The sequence below is a fragment of the Drosophila ficusphila genome, unplaced genomic scaffold (assembly GCF_018152265.1).
Source record: "Drosophila ficusphila isolate 14025-0441.05 unplaced genomic scaffold, ASM1815226v1 contig_751, whole genome shotgun sequence".
NCBI classification, from domain to species: Eukaryota; Metazoa; Arthropoda; class Insecta; order Diptera; family Drosophilidae; genus Drosophila; species Drosophila ficusphila.
In genome coordinates this window covers 241,166-258,319 of record NW_025064693.1, presented here as the reverse complement: position 1 = coordinate 258,319, position 17,154 = coordinate 241,166, and the positions used below count along the sequence as shown (strand labels likewise).

At 42.7% G+C, this 17,154-nt stretch overlaps 1 protein-coding gene across 1 annotated transcript; it reads right to left on the bottom strand.

Moving 5' to 3' along the window:
• Positions 1-16,230: 16,230 nt before the first annotated feature.
• On the bottom strand, positions 16,231-17,154 carry LOC122320682. Its single transcript, XM_043208849.1, has 2 exons — positions 16,763-17,154; positions 16,231-16,701 (listed from the first exon to the last, which is right to left on the bottom strand). Exons 1-2 carry the CDS (start codon positions 17,040-17,042, stop codon positions 16,403-16,405), a joined length of 579 nt encoding a protein of 192 aa, XP_043064784.1. The 5' UTR covers positions 17,043-17,154; the 3' UTR covers positions 16,231-16,402.

The following is a 17,154-nucleotide window of genomic DNA, read 5'->3' as shown; positions in this document are numbered from 1 at the left end:
GCGACGAAAAGGACTCGATTTTCTGAAGCAAGTAGTTGGGTTCTGGTGTGACAACAAGAGTTAACGCCGACTTGCGTAACTCACTCGACACAACTTCTGAAGGGAGTTCGAAATGCTGATTTACAGGCCAACTACTTTCTGTGTCGAGTAAAAATGACGGCCCAGCGAACCAAATGGACGTTAAAAGATCTTCAACGTCACATCCTCGAGACACTATATCCGCTGGGTTAAGTTTCGTGGGAACGTGTCGCCAAATTGCATTTTCCGACCACTCTTGGATCTCAGCTACTCGGTTTGAGACGAAAACGGACAACGACGAAGGATGAGTTTTGATCCAATGCAGAGTGATCTCGGAGTCGGTCCATAGGACCACCTTTTTGAAATGGCAATTTAGTAATGAGGGGAGCTACTTTGGATTTGGCAGTCAGTAATGACACTTTTAAACCTTCAGCAGTTTGAGTGCGAACGTAGATGCACGCTCCATATGCTCGCATGGAAGCGTCAGCGAAACCGTGTATTTCAATCGGGACTTGCGGATCTGTATGAACGAATCGCGATACCTTGACTTTGGGCAGTTGCAGCAGAGTTGCTTTGAAGGCTTCCCACGACGTTTGTAGCTGCATCGGTAGCGACTCGTCCCAATCTAATTTTCGAAGCCACAGCTCCTGTAGAAGCATCTTTGCCTTCGTGACCAAAGGACACAACAGGCCCAGTGGATCCAAAAGTCTCGCAGTCACGGAGAGTATGTTTCGTTTTGTCGGACGAAGATCCTGGAAAGAGTCATCCAACCGAAATTGGAAGTAATCTTTACCAGGTAACCAAACCACTCCAAGGGTTTTAGTCACATCTGAGTCAGCCAATAATGGCATGATAGCGCTGTCAGATGCGGAGATCTCTGGGCAGTTCGAAAACCACTTTGACAATTCGAAACCTGCCTCTTGCAAAACCTGAGAAACTTCATCACGCAGGCTTTGCAGGTTCTTAACGCATCCGGCGCCTGTCAACAAATCGTCAACATAAAAATCATTCTGAATGACCTTTGCGGCATTTGGATACTTAGCTTGCACCATCTCTCCAAGCCGCATTAAACACCGGATTGCCATGAAGGGTGCTGGCGATGTTCCGTATGTCACGGTATTTAATCTAAAGATCTTCAGAGACTCAGAAGGATCTCGTCTCCACACTATGAGCTGATAATTTCGGTCAGCTTCGTCCACCATCACTTGGCGATACATCTTTTTAATGTCCGCTGCAAGGGCGAACCTGTGCATTCTGAACCGAAGTAGCGTCGAATACAGCTCTTCTTGAATAGTGGGGCCTACCATCAAGATATCATTCAACGCAACCTGCGTCGATGTGCGGCTTGAGGCATCGAACACCACTCTCAACTTGGTTGAGGTGCTTTGAGGCCGCAGCACGCATTGGTGCGGAATGAAATAGTGTGGACCATCTGGAATTCTATTATCAGTAGAAGACATATGGCCCATTGACGCATATTCCTCCATGAAGTCCAGATACATTTTTTTTAAGAAAGGATCTTTGGACAATCTTCTTTCCAGCGACAAAAATCTACGTTTCGCAACTTCATACGAAGAACCAAGAGAATTCGGGTCAGATTTGAACGGCAGACGAACCGAAAATCTCCCGGACGACAGTCTTTGAGTATTCTTCTCAAAGTGTTGTTCACAAAGTTGCTGCTCAGGAGTATGGACTTTAGCCTCAGGTGGCAAGTCCTCCACAGACCAAAATTTCTGCAGGGTTGTGTCGATTGACTCCAACGCTTCTTCCTGGCAGCTGAGATGTACCGAATTTTCTGCCTTAATTTTGGTTTCCGAGGTACGTCTCCCTGACACTATCCAGCCGAGAACAGATTTTTGTAAGATGGGAAGTTCAGGCCCCTGCTTTATCTGGCCGACTGACAGAATTTCAAAAATGAATCTGCGCCGATAAGCATGTCTATTTTTTGGGGCTTGAAGAAGAATAAATCTGCCAATTTAATATTTTCAGGCACCCTCCACCCGCTGGTGTTCACCGCTTGCATAAGGGCACTTTCTTGGCAAAATCGAACCTCTGCTGCACTGTTAGAGCTGCGAAAGAAGCGCAGTTTCCTACTTGATGCTCTGCTGATGTGCAAAACACACATAAGGAAGAGTCGTCCCTGGCAGCGATCAATGAAAAACTTTTATTTCCACTCTTCTTCGGAAAAGTCTGGCTTGGCTGAACATTTTTCGGCTTGGAAGCCTCTTCGGCGACCATGTGTTGGTATCGCCTGTCCAGAGCCGACTCACATTCGCTCCAAAGCGGAAGCGAAGTATAGTCCAACTGTTCTTCCCACTTTCTTTTTGTTCCTGCATCGACTTTGCTCATGATTAGATGAATGAGGATGGCATTCGTTATACGTTTGTCATCCCCAATGGACAGCAACGAATCGTATAGAGCTCTGACAGTGTCGATCAGGTTCCTCAAGGCTGTAGCTGATGGCTGGGACATTTTTGGCAGATTAAAAAGTGTCGATATATTGTCGAAGAAAATCAGACAATCATTATCGTACACCCGCTTCAGACTAGCCAGGGCCTTGGGATAGTTGGCCGCGGTGACTTGAAATGCCCTGACTGTGCCTAAAGCGTCTCCAGCTAGACACGATATCAAATGGTTAAATTTTTCAATATCGTGCAGAGTGTCATCTTTATCAACAAACGTTTCAAAAAGGCTTATAAAGTTTTTAAACTCGGAGTGCTTTCCGCTAAATGTTGGAAGAGACACGCTCGGCAGGCGGCATTGGGGGAGTGCGCCTTGCCGGTGGAGCGGATTCATCGACGCTCGTACGCCTGCTTTTATTTATTACAGAAATTAGCAGAGACTTGGCCAATACTGCGGTCTCTTCCAATTCTTCCTGAAACAAATCCTCTGGGTCTCTCGCTTCGATTTGATTCTGGATTGTCGAAGCATTTTCAATGTGCGAACTTAAAATTTCCAAACGACATTCTAATTCGACTGGATTCAAAGATAATCGACCCTCTTCCAAATATTGTTGAGTTCGGGATATACTTCGCATAATTCCGTCTCGTTTATTTTTTAGCGCTTCGATTTCCTTGTTGCTCATTTTGATTTGTTAATTAATTAAATTTGGTTGACAATCGAAGGCTGGGAATTTAGTTTTTTATTCAAAAAACAAAACAAAATTAAAATAAAAATTTTAATTTATTTTTTATTATTGAAAGAAATAAAAAAAATAAACGAGTGGTATATGCCGAACGTCTGCAGTGTAGGGGATTTGTCGAACAAATTTAACGAAGTCGTTTAGAAGAATAATAATTAATTTATTAATTCCTTACGGAACTAATAAGCCCCACGCACAAATTGTAGAGGAGCACACGCTCAGCGCAAATACCGAAACACAGCGATAACACAAAAAAACGCTCGCAATAGTCCAGCGACCAAAAACGAAAAGCGCGAAAGCGAGATCAAAAACACTGGCAGCGCTGAGTGGGTGAGAGTGCGTGTGTGTGTATGTCTGTATTTGGCTGGTGGCTCACTCTTTGGAAATGCCGACTAGCGGAAAATGATGCACTGACCGATATATAAGGGCAACGAATATATAAGCGGGATGCTAGTGAAGCGCGGGAAATGACGCTAAGGCTTGGGAAAATGGCGGAAAAGCGCGGCAAATTTGGGAATGAAAAATGCGCGCACAAGTTTTTTCCGCGATTTTCTTTGCACAATAGTTCACTGGATGCACTATTTAAATCACTTTATTTTCGGCCTTAATTTTAACCCTAAAAATCAAATTTTTTGGTTAGAATGCTCACTATCTACCGTTTTTACACGAATGCAAAAAGTTGACAGATTGGCCGAACACAATTTAAACAATACGCCGCAATCAACTTTTTACACTCTATACCTGGCTGGCCGATTCGGTCTGATCAGCGACTTCCCTTTTCGGATCCATTTGCCTCGACGTAGGGTGTGCAAATTGCGTAATCAGTTCCAGCGGCGACGACGAAAAGGCTTTTGGCAGCAATCAAACAAATCCAGCGGCAACAAAAGGGCTTCTTGGCAGCAACAACAAATCTTCTCCAGCGGCAGCGACGAAAAGGCAGCAACAAGTCCAACGATGAAAATGATAATTTATTGGCACTTTTGCTTTTATATGTTAAGCCGACGCGGAGAATTGTTTTTGGTTTTTTAATTGTTGTCACACCGAGCAGGCTAGCCAAAGCCAGGTCTGCCTTCGGGAGACTCTACCGCATATGGAGAAGCCGCCAAATAAGAAGAAAAACAAAAATACGGATCTTCAACTCATGCGTAAAATCCGTCCTACTATACGGAAGCGAGACGTGGCTCACAACAAAGACAATAATCCAACAATTGCAGGCTTTCACCAACAAGTGTCTCAGAATAATATGCGGGATTTTCTGGCCAAACAGAATCTCCAACATAGACCTCTGGAATATGACGGGTGAAACAGCAATAAGACTCCAAATCAGGAAGAAAAAATGGAGATGGATAGGCCACGCACTGCGAAAGGATCAGGATAGCATAGTTAAAATGGCGCTAGAGTGGAACCCACAGGGAAGCAGGCGTGTAGGCAGGCCTAAAGCAACATGGAGACGAACCGCCCTTCAAGAGTTGTCCCAATACAACATCACATGGGACACAGCGAAACAGACAGCCCGAAATAAAGTAAGATGGAGGAATCTAGTCGAGGCCCTATGCTCCCAGGAGGAGTTATAAAGGAAAAAAAAAAAAAAAAAAAAAAAATTGTTGTCACACACCAAAAAAAAATGCGAAAAGAAAAGAAAAACCAACTGCTGATCACGTCGGGGTCACCATGAAAAAACAATAAGCGTTTTTATTGCCGACGAACGCGAGAACTTGTGATTGCAGTGGTTATTTCTTTTAGATGGGTTCTTAGTCGAATAGCGAAAACGAAACGAAAGTTGCGGCGATGCGCACGATAAGGAGTTCAGATTTCAACTAACACTTTAATTTCATAAAATTCTCTTATGCTAACCTAAAGTACTGAGCGGGAGATCGGCGGCCGAATTCGCCTGAGCGAGAAAGCTTTATTAAGCCCCGATCCCCGCTTCACATTGACGTTACAGAGAGAAATCTCCAAACAGCAACTATTCCGTTATTAATTTCTGCTGTCGTATTTATGTAGTCCAGATCACTGTCCCCATCACGTCCTCTCACATAATTATGTAAAATGCAAGCACATTTTATAATGTGAACTGCTGTGCTAGGTTTTGTCTCAATATCTTTTTGTAAAATTCGCCATTTCTTAGTTAAAATGCCAAAAGCACATTCAATGCACTTCCTGGCGATTGATAACACAGCCACACAAAAAAAAATATTTTTTCGGGCCTGGAGGTCAGACCATGTTTACTATATGTTTTCGGGGTCGCTGAATCCGAATCCGAGGTCCAAAAAACCCCAGCACGTCAGGGTTCTGACATAACCTCAAAAAACCTCATACAAAATTATATTCGAGTCCGTGGGTCAGACCATGTTTATTATATGTTTTCAGGGTCGCTGAATCCGAATCTGAGGTCTAAAAAACTCCAGAATGTCAGGGTTACGACATAACATCAAAAAAACCTGGAGTTTTTTAGACAACGGATTCGGATTCAGCGACCCCTAAAACATATGGTAAACATGGTCTGATCCCAGAACTCGGAAAATAAAAATTTTATCAAGTTTTTGAGGTTATGTGCGTTGATACCGGTTTCTTTTTCCGAATTTTGCCTATGTCGTCACTGAATTCGTGAGATTGGATGACTCCTACAATTTTCTCGAACGCAAAATTCAATTCTCTTGGCATAATGCTTTTTCGAAAGGCTGTAAAACTTTCTTACACCTCCGAATAAATCGGAGAACCCACACGAAAACTCTCAGCAGCTTCAGGTGCGACGAAAAGGACTCGATTTTCTGAAGCAAGTAGTTGGGTTCTGGTGTGACAACAAGAGTTAACGCCGACTTGCGTAACTCACTCGACACAACTTCTGAAGGGAGTTCGAAATGCTGATTTACAGGCCAACTACTTTCTGTGTCGAGTAAAAATGACGGCCCAGCGAACCAAATGGACGTTAAAAGATCTTCAACGTCACATCCTCGAGACACTATATCCGCTGGGTTAACTTTCGTGGGAACGTGTCGCCAAATTGCATTTTCCGACCACTCTTGGATCTCAGCTACTCGGTTTGAGACGAAAACGGACAACGACGAAGGATGAGTTTTGATCCAATGCAGAGTGATCTCGGAGTCGGTCCATAGGACCACCTTTTTGAAATGGCAATTTAGTAATGAGGGGAGCTACTTTGGATTTGGCAGTCAGTAATGACACTTTTAAACCTTCAGCAGTTTGAGTGCGAACGTAGATGCACGCTCCATATGCTCGCATGGAAGCGTCAGCGAAACCGTGTATTTCAATCGGGACTTGCGGATCTGTATGAACGAATCGCGATACCTTGACTTTGGGCAGTTGCAGCAGAGTTGCTTTGAAGGCTTCCCACGACGTTTGTAGCTGCATCGGTAGCGACTCGTCCCAATCTAATTTTCGAAGCCACAGCTCCTGTAGAAGCATCTTTGCCTTCGTGACCAAAGGACACAACAGGCCCAGTGGATCCAAAAGTCTCGCAGTCACGGAGAGTATGTTTCGTTTTGTCGGACGAAGATCCTGGAAAGAGTCATCCAACCGAAATTGGAAGTAATCTTTACCAGGTAACCAAACCACTCCAAGGGTTTTAGTCACATCTGAGTCAGCCAATAATGGCATGATAGCGCTGTCAGATGCGGAGATCTCTGGGCAGTTCGAAAACCACTTTGACAATTCGAAACCTGCCTCTTGCAAAACCTGAGAAACTTCATCACGCAGGCTTTGCAGGTTCTTAACGCATCCGGCGCCTGTCAACAAATCGTCAACATAAAAATCATTCTGAATGACCTTTGCGGCATTTGGATACTTAGCTTGCACCATCTCTCCAAGCCGCATTAAACACCGGATTGCCATGAAGGGTGCTGGCGATGTTCCGTATGTCACGGTATTTAATCTAAAGATCTTCAGAGACTCAGAAGGATCTCGTCTCCACACTATGAGCTGATAATTTCGGTCAGCTTCGTCCACCATCACTTGGCGATACATCTTTTTAATGTCCGCTGCAAGGGCGAACCTGTGCATTCTGAACCGAAGTAGCGTCGAATACAGCTCTTCTTGAATAGTGGGGCCTACCATCAAGATATCATTCAACGCAACCTGCGTCGATGTGCGGCTTGAGGCATCGAACACCACTCTCAACTTGGTTGAGGTGCTTTGAGGCCGCAGCACGCATTGGTGCGGAATGAAATAGTGTGGACCATCTGGAATTCTATTATCAGTAGAAGACATATGGCCCATTGACGCATATTCCTCCATGAAGTCCAGATACATTTTTTTTAAGAAAGGATCTTTGGACAATCTTCTTTCCAGCGACAAAAATCTACGTTTCGCAACTTCATACGAAGAACCAAGAGAATTCGGGTCAGATTTGAACGGCAGACGAACCGAAAATCTCCCGGACGACAGTCTTTGAGTATTCTTCTCAAAGTGTTGTTCACAAAGTTGCTGCTCAGGAGTATGGACTTTAGCCTCAGGTGGCAAGTCCTCCACAGACCAAAATTTCTGCAGGGTTGTGTCGATTGACTCCAACGCTTCTTCCTGGCAGCTGAGATGTACCGAATTTTCTGCCTTAATTTTGGTTTCCGAGGTACGTCTCCCTGACACTATCCAGCCGAGAACAGATTTTTGTAAGATGGGAAGTTCAGGCCCCTGCTTTATCTGGCCGACTGACAGAATTTCAAAAATGAATCTGCGCCGATAAGCATGTCTATTTTTTGGGGCTTGAAGAAGAATAAATCTGCCAATTTAATATTTTCAGGCACCCTCCACCCGCTGGTGTTCACCGCTTGCATAAGGGCACTTTCTTGGCAAAATCGAACCTCTGCTGCACTGTTAGAGCTGCGAAAGAAGCGCAGTTTCCTACTTGATGCTCTGCTGATGTGCAAAACACACATAAGGAAGAGTCGTCCCTGGCAGCGATCAATGAAAAACTTTTATTTCCACTCTTCTTCGGAAAAGTCTGGCTTGGCTGAACATTTTTCGGCTTGGAAGCCTCTTCGGCGACCATGTGTTGGTATCGCCTGTCCAGAGCCGACTCACATTCGCTCCAAAGCGGAAGCGAAGTATAGTCCAACTGTTCTTCCCACTTTCTTTTTGTTCCTGCATCGACTTTGCTCATGATTAGATGAATGAGGATGGCATTCGTTATACGTTTGTCATCCCCAATGGACAGCAACGAATCGTATAGAGCTCTGACAGTGTCGATCAGGTTCCTCAAGGCTGTAGCTGATGGCTGGGACATTTTTGGCAGATTAAAAAGTGTCGATATATTGTCGAAGAAAATCAGACAATCATTATCGTACACCCGCTTCAGACTAGCCAGGGCCTTGGGATAGTTGGCCGCGGTGACTTGAAATGCCCTGACTGTGCCTAAAGCGTCTCCAGCTAGACACGATATCAAATGGTTAAATTTTTCAATATCGTGCAGAGTGTCATCTTTATCAACAAACGTTTCAAAAAGGCTTATAAAGTTTTTAAACTCGGAGTGCTTTCCGCTAAATGTTGGAAGAGACACGCTCGGCAGGCGGCATTGGGGAGTGCGCCTTGCCGGTGGAGCGGATTCATCGACGCTCGTACGCCTGCTTTTATTTATTACAGAAATTAGCAGAGACTTGGCCAATACTGCGGTCTCTTCCAATTCTTCCTGAAACAAATCCTCTGGGTCTCTCGCTTCGATTTGATTCTGGATTGTCGAAGCATTTTCAATGTGCGAACTTAAAATTTCCAAACGACATTCTAATTCGACTGGATTCAAAGATAATCGACCCTCTTCCAAATATTGTTGAGTTCGGGATATACTTCGCATAATTCCGTCTCGTTTATTTTTTAGCGCTTCGATTTCCTTGTTGCTCATTTTGATTTGTTAATTAATTAAATTTGGTTGACAATCGAAGGCTGGGAATTTAGTTTTTTATTCAAAAAACAAAACAAAATTAAAATAAAAAATTTTAATTTATTTTTTATTATTGAAAGAAATAAAAAAAATAAACGAGTGGTATATGCCGAACGTCTGCAGTGTAGGGGATTTGTCGAACAAATTTAACGAAGTCGTTTAGAAGAATAATAATTAATTTATTAATTCCTTACGGAACTAATAAGCCCCACGCACAAATTGTAGAGGAGCACACGCTCAGCGCAAATACCGAAACACAGCGATAACACAAAAAAACGCTCGCAATAGTCCAGCGACCAAAAACGAAAAGCGCGAAAGCGAGATCAAAAACACTGGCAGCGCTGAGTGGGTGAGAGTGCGTGTGTGTGTATGTCTGTATTTGGCTGGTGGCTCACTCTTTGGAAATGCCGACTAGCGGAAAATGATGCACTGACCGATATATAAGGGCAACGAATATATAAGCGGGATGCTAGTGAAGCGCGGGAAATGACGCTAAGGCTTGGGAAAATGGCGGAAAAGCGCGGCAAATTTGGGAATGAAAAATGCGCGCACAAGTTTTTTCCGCGATTTTCTTTGCACAATAGTTCACTGGATGCACTATTTAAATCACTTTATTTTCGGCCTTAATTTTAACCCTAAAAATCAAATTTTTTGGTTAGAATGCTCACTATCTACCGTTTTTACACGAATGCAAAAAGTTGACAGATTGGCCGAACACAATTTAAACAATACGCCGCAATCAACTTTTTACACTCTATACCTGGCTGGCCGATTCGGTCTGATCAGCGACTTCCCTTTTCGGATCCATTTGCCTCGACGTAGGGTGTGCAAATTGCGTAATCAGTTCCAGCGGCGACGACGAAAAGGCTTTTGGCAGCAATCAAACAAATCCAGCGGCAACAAAAGGGCTTCTTGGCAGCAACAACAAATCTTCTCCAGCGGCAGCGACGAAAAGGCAGCAACAAGTCCAACGATGAAAATGATAATTTATTGGCACTTTTGCTTTTATATGTTAAGCCGACGCGGAGAATTGTTTTTGGTTTTTTAATTGTTGTCACACCGAGCAGGCTAGCCAAAGCCAGGTCTGCCTTCGGGAGACTCTACCGCATATGGAGAAGCCGCCAAATAAGAAGAAAAACAAAAATACGGATCTTCAACTCATGCGTAAAATCCGTCCTACTATACGGAAGCGAGACGTGGCTCACAACAAAGACAATAATCCAACAATTGCAGGCTTTCACCAACAAGTGTCTCAGAATAATATGCGGGATTTTCTGGCCAAACAGAATCTCCAACATAGACCTCTGGAATATGACGGGTGAAACAGCAATAAGACTCCAAATCAGGAAGAAAAAATGGAGATGGATAGGCCACGCACTGCGAAAGGATCAGGATAGCATAGTTAAAATGGCGCTAGAGTGGAACCCACAGGGAAGCAGGCGTGTAGGCAGGCCTAAAGCAACATGGAGACGAACCGCCCTTCAAGAGTTGTCCCAATACAACATCACATGGGACACAGCGAAACAGACAGCCCGAAATAAAGTAAGATGGAGGAATCTAGTCGAGGCCCTATGCTCCCAGGAGGAGTTATAAAGGAAAAAAAAAAAAAAAAAAAAAAAAAAATTGTTGTCACACACCAAAAAAAAATGCGAAAAGAAAAGAAAAACCAACTGCTGATCACGTCGGGGTCACCATGAAAAAACAATAAGCGTTTTTATTGCCGACGAACGCGAGAACTTGTGATTGCAGTGGTTATTTCTTTTAGATGGGTTCTTAGTCGAATAGCGAAAACGAAACGAAAGTTGCGGCGATGCGCACGATAAGGAGTTCAGATTTCAACTAACACTTTAATTTCATAAAATTCTCTTATGCTAACCTAAAGTACTGAGCGGGAGATCGGCGGCCGAATTCGCCTGAGCGAGAAAGCTTTATTAAGCCCCGATCCCCGCTTCACATTGACGTTACAGAGAGAAATCTCCAAACAGCAACTATTCCGTTATTAATTTCTGCTGTCGTATTTATGTAGTCCAGATCACTGTCCCCATCACGTCCTCTCACATAATTATGTAAAATGCAAGCACATTTTATAATGTGAACTGCTGTGCTAGGTTTTGTCTCAATATCTTTTTGTAAAATTCGCCATTTCTTAGTTAAAATGCCAAAAGCACATTCAATGCACTTCCTGGCGATTGATAACACAGCCACACAAAAAAAAATATTTTCGGGCCTGGAGGTCAGACCATGTTTACTATATGTTTTCGGGGTCGCTGAATCCGAATCCGAGGTCCAAAAAACCCCAGCACGTCAGGGTTCTGACATAACCTCAAAAAACCTCATACAAAATTATATTCGAGTCCGTGGGTCAGACCATGTTTATTATATGTTTTCAGGGTCGCTGAATCCGAATCTGAGGTCTAAAAAACTCCAGAATGTCAGGGTTACGACATAACATCAAAAAAACCTGGAGTTTTTTAGACAACGGATTCGGATTCAGCGACCCCTAAAACATATGGTAAACATGGTCTGATCCCAGAACTCGGAAAATAAAAATTTTATCAAGTTTTTGAGGTTATGTCGTAACCCTGACATTCTGGAGTTTTTTAGACCTCGGATTCGGATTCAGCGACCATGAAAACATATAATAAACATGGTCTGACCCACGGACTCGAATATAATTTTGTATGAGGTTTTTTGAGGTTATGTCAGAACCCTGACGTGCTGGGATTTTTTGGACCTCGGATTCGGATTCAGCGACCCCGAAAACATATAGTAAACATGGTCTGACCTCCAGGCCCGAAAAAATATTTTTTTTTGTGTGGCTGTGTAATCTTTCATTGAACTTTTCAGTTTTTGCATTTAACTTTTTTCGAGGATATGGCCTCATTAAATAATTTTTCAGTGGGTAGGCTTTATCTCCAATTAAAAAGTTTGGCAAAATGATATGTGAGCCTGGTAGTGCTTGTGATGGTGGAACATTGAATTTGCCTGCTTCCAGAAATCTAAACAAAGTGGACCATCACTTCGCTTTCCTCTGCCACCCACTTCAATGGTTATACATTTTTTGTCAGCATCTGCTACTCCTTGCAAAACAATTGAAAAATAATGCAAATAATTGAAACAATGTGATCCACTATGAGCTGGGCACTTAATCTGGCAATGTTTTCCGTCAATGCTACCCAGACAGTTTGGAAACTTCCAACGCTTTACAACCCATAGGTTAAAATGATTTCATTGACGGTCTACTTGACATACCTCTGTGTCAGGTAAACCATGTTCGAAATTCTTTAGATCGCTTACTTGATTTGTGCCTCGTCTCAAATCCTGAAAGTGTTGTTCTCTCTAGAGCAACTCCACTTACGCTGCCTGAAGATCCATATCACCCTGCTTTCGAGGTGACTATCGACACTGGTATAACAGTTAAAAATAATGCTATAAAGCCAGCCAAGCGAATTCATTTTTTTCGCAAGGCTAACTTTCTGAGACTTAATCATCTTATATCTGGCAATGACTGGTCCGATCTCTATTCCTGCAATAATATGGAAGACGCCATTACAATTTTTTATTCGGCAATCAAACTGTTTTTTATCTTGTGTGTTCCGCTATATAACCCGTCAACATCCCATAAACCACCTTGGTTTAGCAAAGAGTTGACACACCTTAGGAATTTAAAGTTCAGACTTTATAAAAAACTAGCGGACCCGGCGAACTTTGTCTCGCCCCAATTTCACGATTTCATATAACCCCAGAGTAATAATAGAACACTTGAATTCAATTTTTTTGTGAAATTTTTTTGACTCGAAATCATTGGAGAGCGATGTGATAAACAATATTTTTTGTTTTGTTATCCGGTGCAAAAATAAATAATGATGACGACTTCCCGACGCGCGAACAGGCTACGTATAACTGTCGATGTGAAAAACATTGATTTTCCAGATTTATCCCGCAGACTTCCAACGACTGGCCTTGCGATTTATTGATTGTCATCGCAAATGCCAATCGAACTGGGAACTGAATCCTCTTAAATTTGAAGGGAAGATCCGATGGAATAATCGGAATTCTTGGGATAAGAACTTCCTCTCCTTTAAATTTACCTTTGATGATCGTCGCTTGAATCAAATTGTTCATTAGTTTCTTAACGGACAACCGCGTACCGTTGCATAATCTCGGATGATTAAGATTCCGCAGCATTATAATAACTGATCCCAATTTCAGTTGCAAATTATGCGGCGGAGTTCCTGGCACATCCAGTGAGTTCAAAAATTCTGTCGGATAGTTGGTCGCTTCATCCTCGTCGATCACGCTGTCAACGGATCTGTATGAATGCAGTTCTCCAGCGATTTGACTTTGAATAACGAAACTTAAACTATCTACATCCTTATTCTTTGGTGCTAGTATTGCCCGTTCACTAATCCAATCGATATTTTTATAATTTTGTGCAATGTCGGGAAACACTTTTGTGATGAGTTCCTCTTTCGATGATGTGAACTTGCAAAAATTAGCTGGGAACGATATTAGTCCAGTCGAAACATCAACAGGAATTTCACCATTGCCGAGCGCCAGCAGTTGTCCCGAGAATTCAGCAGCGGATGGGTCATTCTGCAATGCGACTCTCATGTTCGTGGTCAATTTAAACTTCTTGACATATCGCCACAAAGAGGACGATTTTAGGCATGCATTAACTTCATCGGAAGCTGTAGATCTCGGGATGACGGGAAGCGTTTGACGAAAATCTCCGGACAGCAATATCAAAGCCCCACCAAATAGTTTCGAATCACCTCGTAAATCCTTCATCGTTCGGTCAACTGCCTCCAAAGCTCGTTTATGCGCCATCGTGCATTCATCCCAAATGATGATTTTGCATTCTCGCATCAATTTCGCTGTCGCTGAATTCTTGCTCATCGTGGACGTTGGCTAGTCAACCGTCAGAAGATTCATGGGTATCTTCAAAGCGGAATGTGCAGTTCGACCGCCTTCCAACAATGTAGCAGCAATGCCAGATGATGCAACAGCCAACGCAATTTGAGATCTTGACCGAATCGTTACCAGAATCAACGAAATGACGAATGTCTTGCCTGTCCCACCAGGAGCATCGATAAAGTATAAGCCTCCCGTTTCATCGTCAACAACCTTCATTATCGAATCGTACACTTTCTTCCAGGGACTGTAACGGTTATAATTAAAAAAGCAAAAAATTACAAAATAAAAGTTATTTCTATATATATATATATATATATCTAATATATCTTTTGATCCGTAGAAGCCAGATCCAATGCATATTGCATATGCATATGCATATATATGATCTACACATCAATACCTTTCAGATGGTATATAATAAGTATGTATATATATATAGATTCAATCTTTATTTCCAATTTTTAAAATAAAAGTTATTGAATAATTTTTATTTTTCAATTTATATAATAAAAATTGAAAATAAAAGTTATTGCGTAATTTTTATATAAAAATTGATACTTAATAATTATTACTAATTTTTTATTATTAAAATTAATTTTAAGTATTAAAAATCAATTTTTTTCGTAAAAATTGAAAAAAAACATTTATCTTGTTTTTGAATTTTTACCAATTTTTTTGGAGACTGTTTTGGGCTTCAATTTTTTAAACTCATAAGAATTATTTGCGGTCCCTGCTTTCTTCTGCTCGGCATTCAAAAGCGGCACATTTGTTCGAACTCTTTCGGCCAAGTTATTGTGATTGTAGTGTTGCTCCCGTTGAAATTCGCGATTGAAAGTATCGTGCACTGAACGATTTGGCGCTGGCATTCCCAATGTCGATAGTAGACTGCCGCACATGAGCATGCACATGTCTTCGATCCGTACTAATGCTTCGTTGTACATATCTTCGTTAATGCCAAGATTGAAATTAGAACTTGTCCTGCGCACTCTGTTCAAAATATCGTCCACCATTTGGTCCTTGTATTTGTCCCACAATGCGGTCGGGTTCGACGGATGACACAAAGCTATGATTATTGCGAATAATGTGTGGATTTGATTCATTGACGCAGAAACCGTGGCATCGGCGAGCGTTGAGTCCCAATGAGCGTCGTTTTCGAGCAAGTTCAAACGTTGGCAAGCCTCCCGAAAAGTGGCGCACAGCACACCATTCACAGTACGCAGCGTCTCGAAGGATGTAGGGCCTCTAATGTTCACCAAAAGCAAGCGAAGATAGAAGCATTCATCTTGACGTGGATGAACTGTGTATATTCGTCCGAGCGCATCTGTCGAATAGACATCAGCGAAGCCAGCAACAGTATCACCTCTCTTCCGGCGTTGAAACTTCTTCGATGCAGCGTTCCATGTATAATAGCGTGGCATCTCAGAATAGAGTAAAGTCCTTGCGAACGGATCGCTTTCGCATGTCGAAAAGAAATTTGTCAACGTTGTCGCTGGTGGCCGTTCTGCTCTTTGCGCTGCGTTCACTTCCGTAAAGTAGACACGCTGGCCGTTCTCCAAGTGAACAGATAAGTCGGGTAACGTTCAGTCGGGTGACGTTCATGAATCGGAAATGAAAATATCCGCCAAATGGCCTCGTTACAACTAACGTAGCGCCCAAGTTGAAATTTCGTCATCTCGTCGTTTGCATTCGGATCAGCAATGCCGAACACCGCCATGTCGCTCCCTTTGTTCACATATTTGCAAACGTATTTGATGGATTTGATAGAGTTGCAGTACTCAACATTGCAATGCGTTGAGAACGTTTTCGATAAAAGCGGGCAATATGGAACGATCCAGCGGTTATCCACGATTACTGTTACGTTTGTTTCGTTACGTTTCACCATTAGTTCGATCCATTTGCCGTTATCATCTGGAGAACGACGCCTATACAATGGATATCCAGCGTTTCCACTGATTGTTTCACCCGTAAACGGACGGGGAAATCGTTTTGTGCAGTTTCCGTTTTCCATGCATACTAATTTTGGGTTGTGGACACCGCAAGGGCCATGGATCATGCTCGTTGTCACAATGGAATACAGCTCGGAATCAGTTTGTTTATCTGGTATTTCAGCTGAAATAATCGAATCAATATGATCTGGTCTGATCTTGTCGAACATCCAGAGCAGAATGTGCGCATGTGGTAAACCACGCTTCTGCCACTCAACCGAGTACATCCAACAACGAACTGTGCCGAAAACCTTCTGCTTCACAATGTAATCCATAAGTACTGTGATCTTTTGCTTGAATACTCGTGCAGTGATGTCCGGTCGATCGCTGGATGCTTGTCCTGGAAGCAACAGATTGGTAATTTCGGGCCATTTCGGATTGCACGTGAACGTGATGAATAAATCCGGGCGCCCGTAATTCCGGACATTCGTCATCGCATCTTGAGCACACTCATGCCTCATGCGGGCTTCCAACATAAGTAGCTGGGAGAATGGTCAAACAACCGATGTTGGCCGCGTGTCCTTCAGTAGCGATGGCGTCACGCAAGTGGATGTACTCGTCTGAGCGCAACTTCGACTGATTAAAACGAATAAAATTGAGACGTTCCGTTTCTACTTTGACGTACATGTCGACACAGTACTGTTGAAACAAACGGCGGTATCTTAACAGATGATTGTCAACATCTAGTCGAATCATCAATCGATACGCATACAAATTCATAGAGCTGACCTTCTTATTCGTTTCTTCTCCTAAAGTTTTAATTCAAACCTAGTTAGAGAATCAAAAAGAAGTGATAATTTGTAAACAAACCTGTCATTGGATTAACCATCTTTATGTTGAAGTGATAACCATCTTCTCCACGACAGAACATCAACGGGTATTGAAGAGCATCATATGACCGATGAGTCTCATAAACTCGCTGCAATTGGCCATCATCCCGACGCTTAAGAACAATATCGCGTGATTCCACATTCTCGCCAACAATCACCACTGCGACTTCATTGATAGTGGGAGCATTAAATTGTCTTGCATGGCTACCTGTGGGTCTTTTGTCAGCGCTGATAATGATTTTGTGTTCGTCATAATGCATTATATCCAATGCGGTTTTGAACAATCTGACCAATTCATTATGCTCATGGAGAAGATTTTGCAATTGTTCGATAATTTCACGTTTAGTTGCAGTAAAAATTGCACAGCGGTGA

Excerpts from the sequence above, each read along its gene's own strand:
- LOC122320682 (XM_043208849.1), bottom strand. The coding sequence starts at position 17,042 with ATGCATTATGACGAACACAAAATCATTATCAGCGCTGACAAAAGACCC. Across the intron at positions 16,702-16,762 it reads GATGGTTAATCCAATGACAG|GAGAAGAAACGAATAAGAAG; the intron begins GTTTGTTTACAA and ends TTAAAACTTTAG.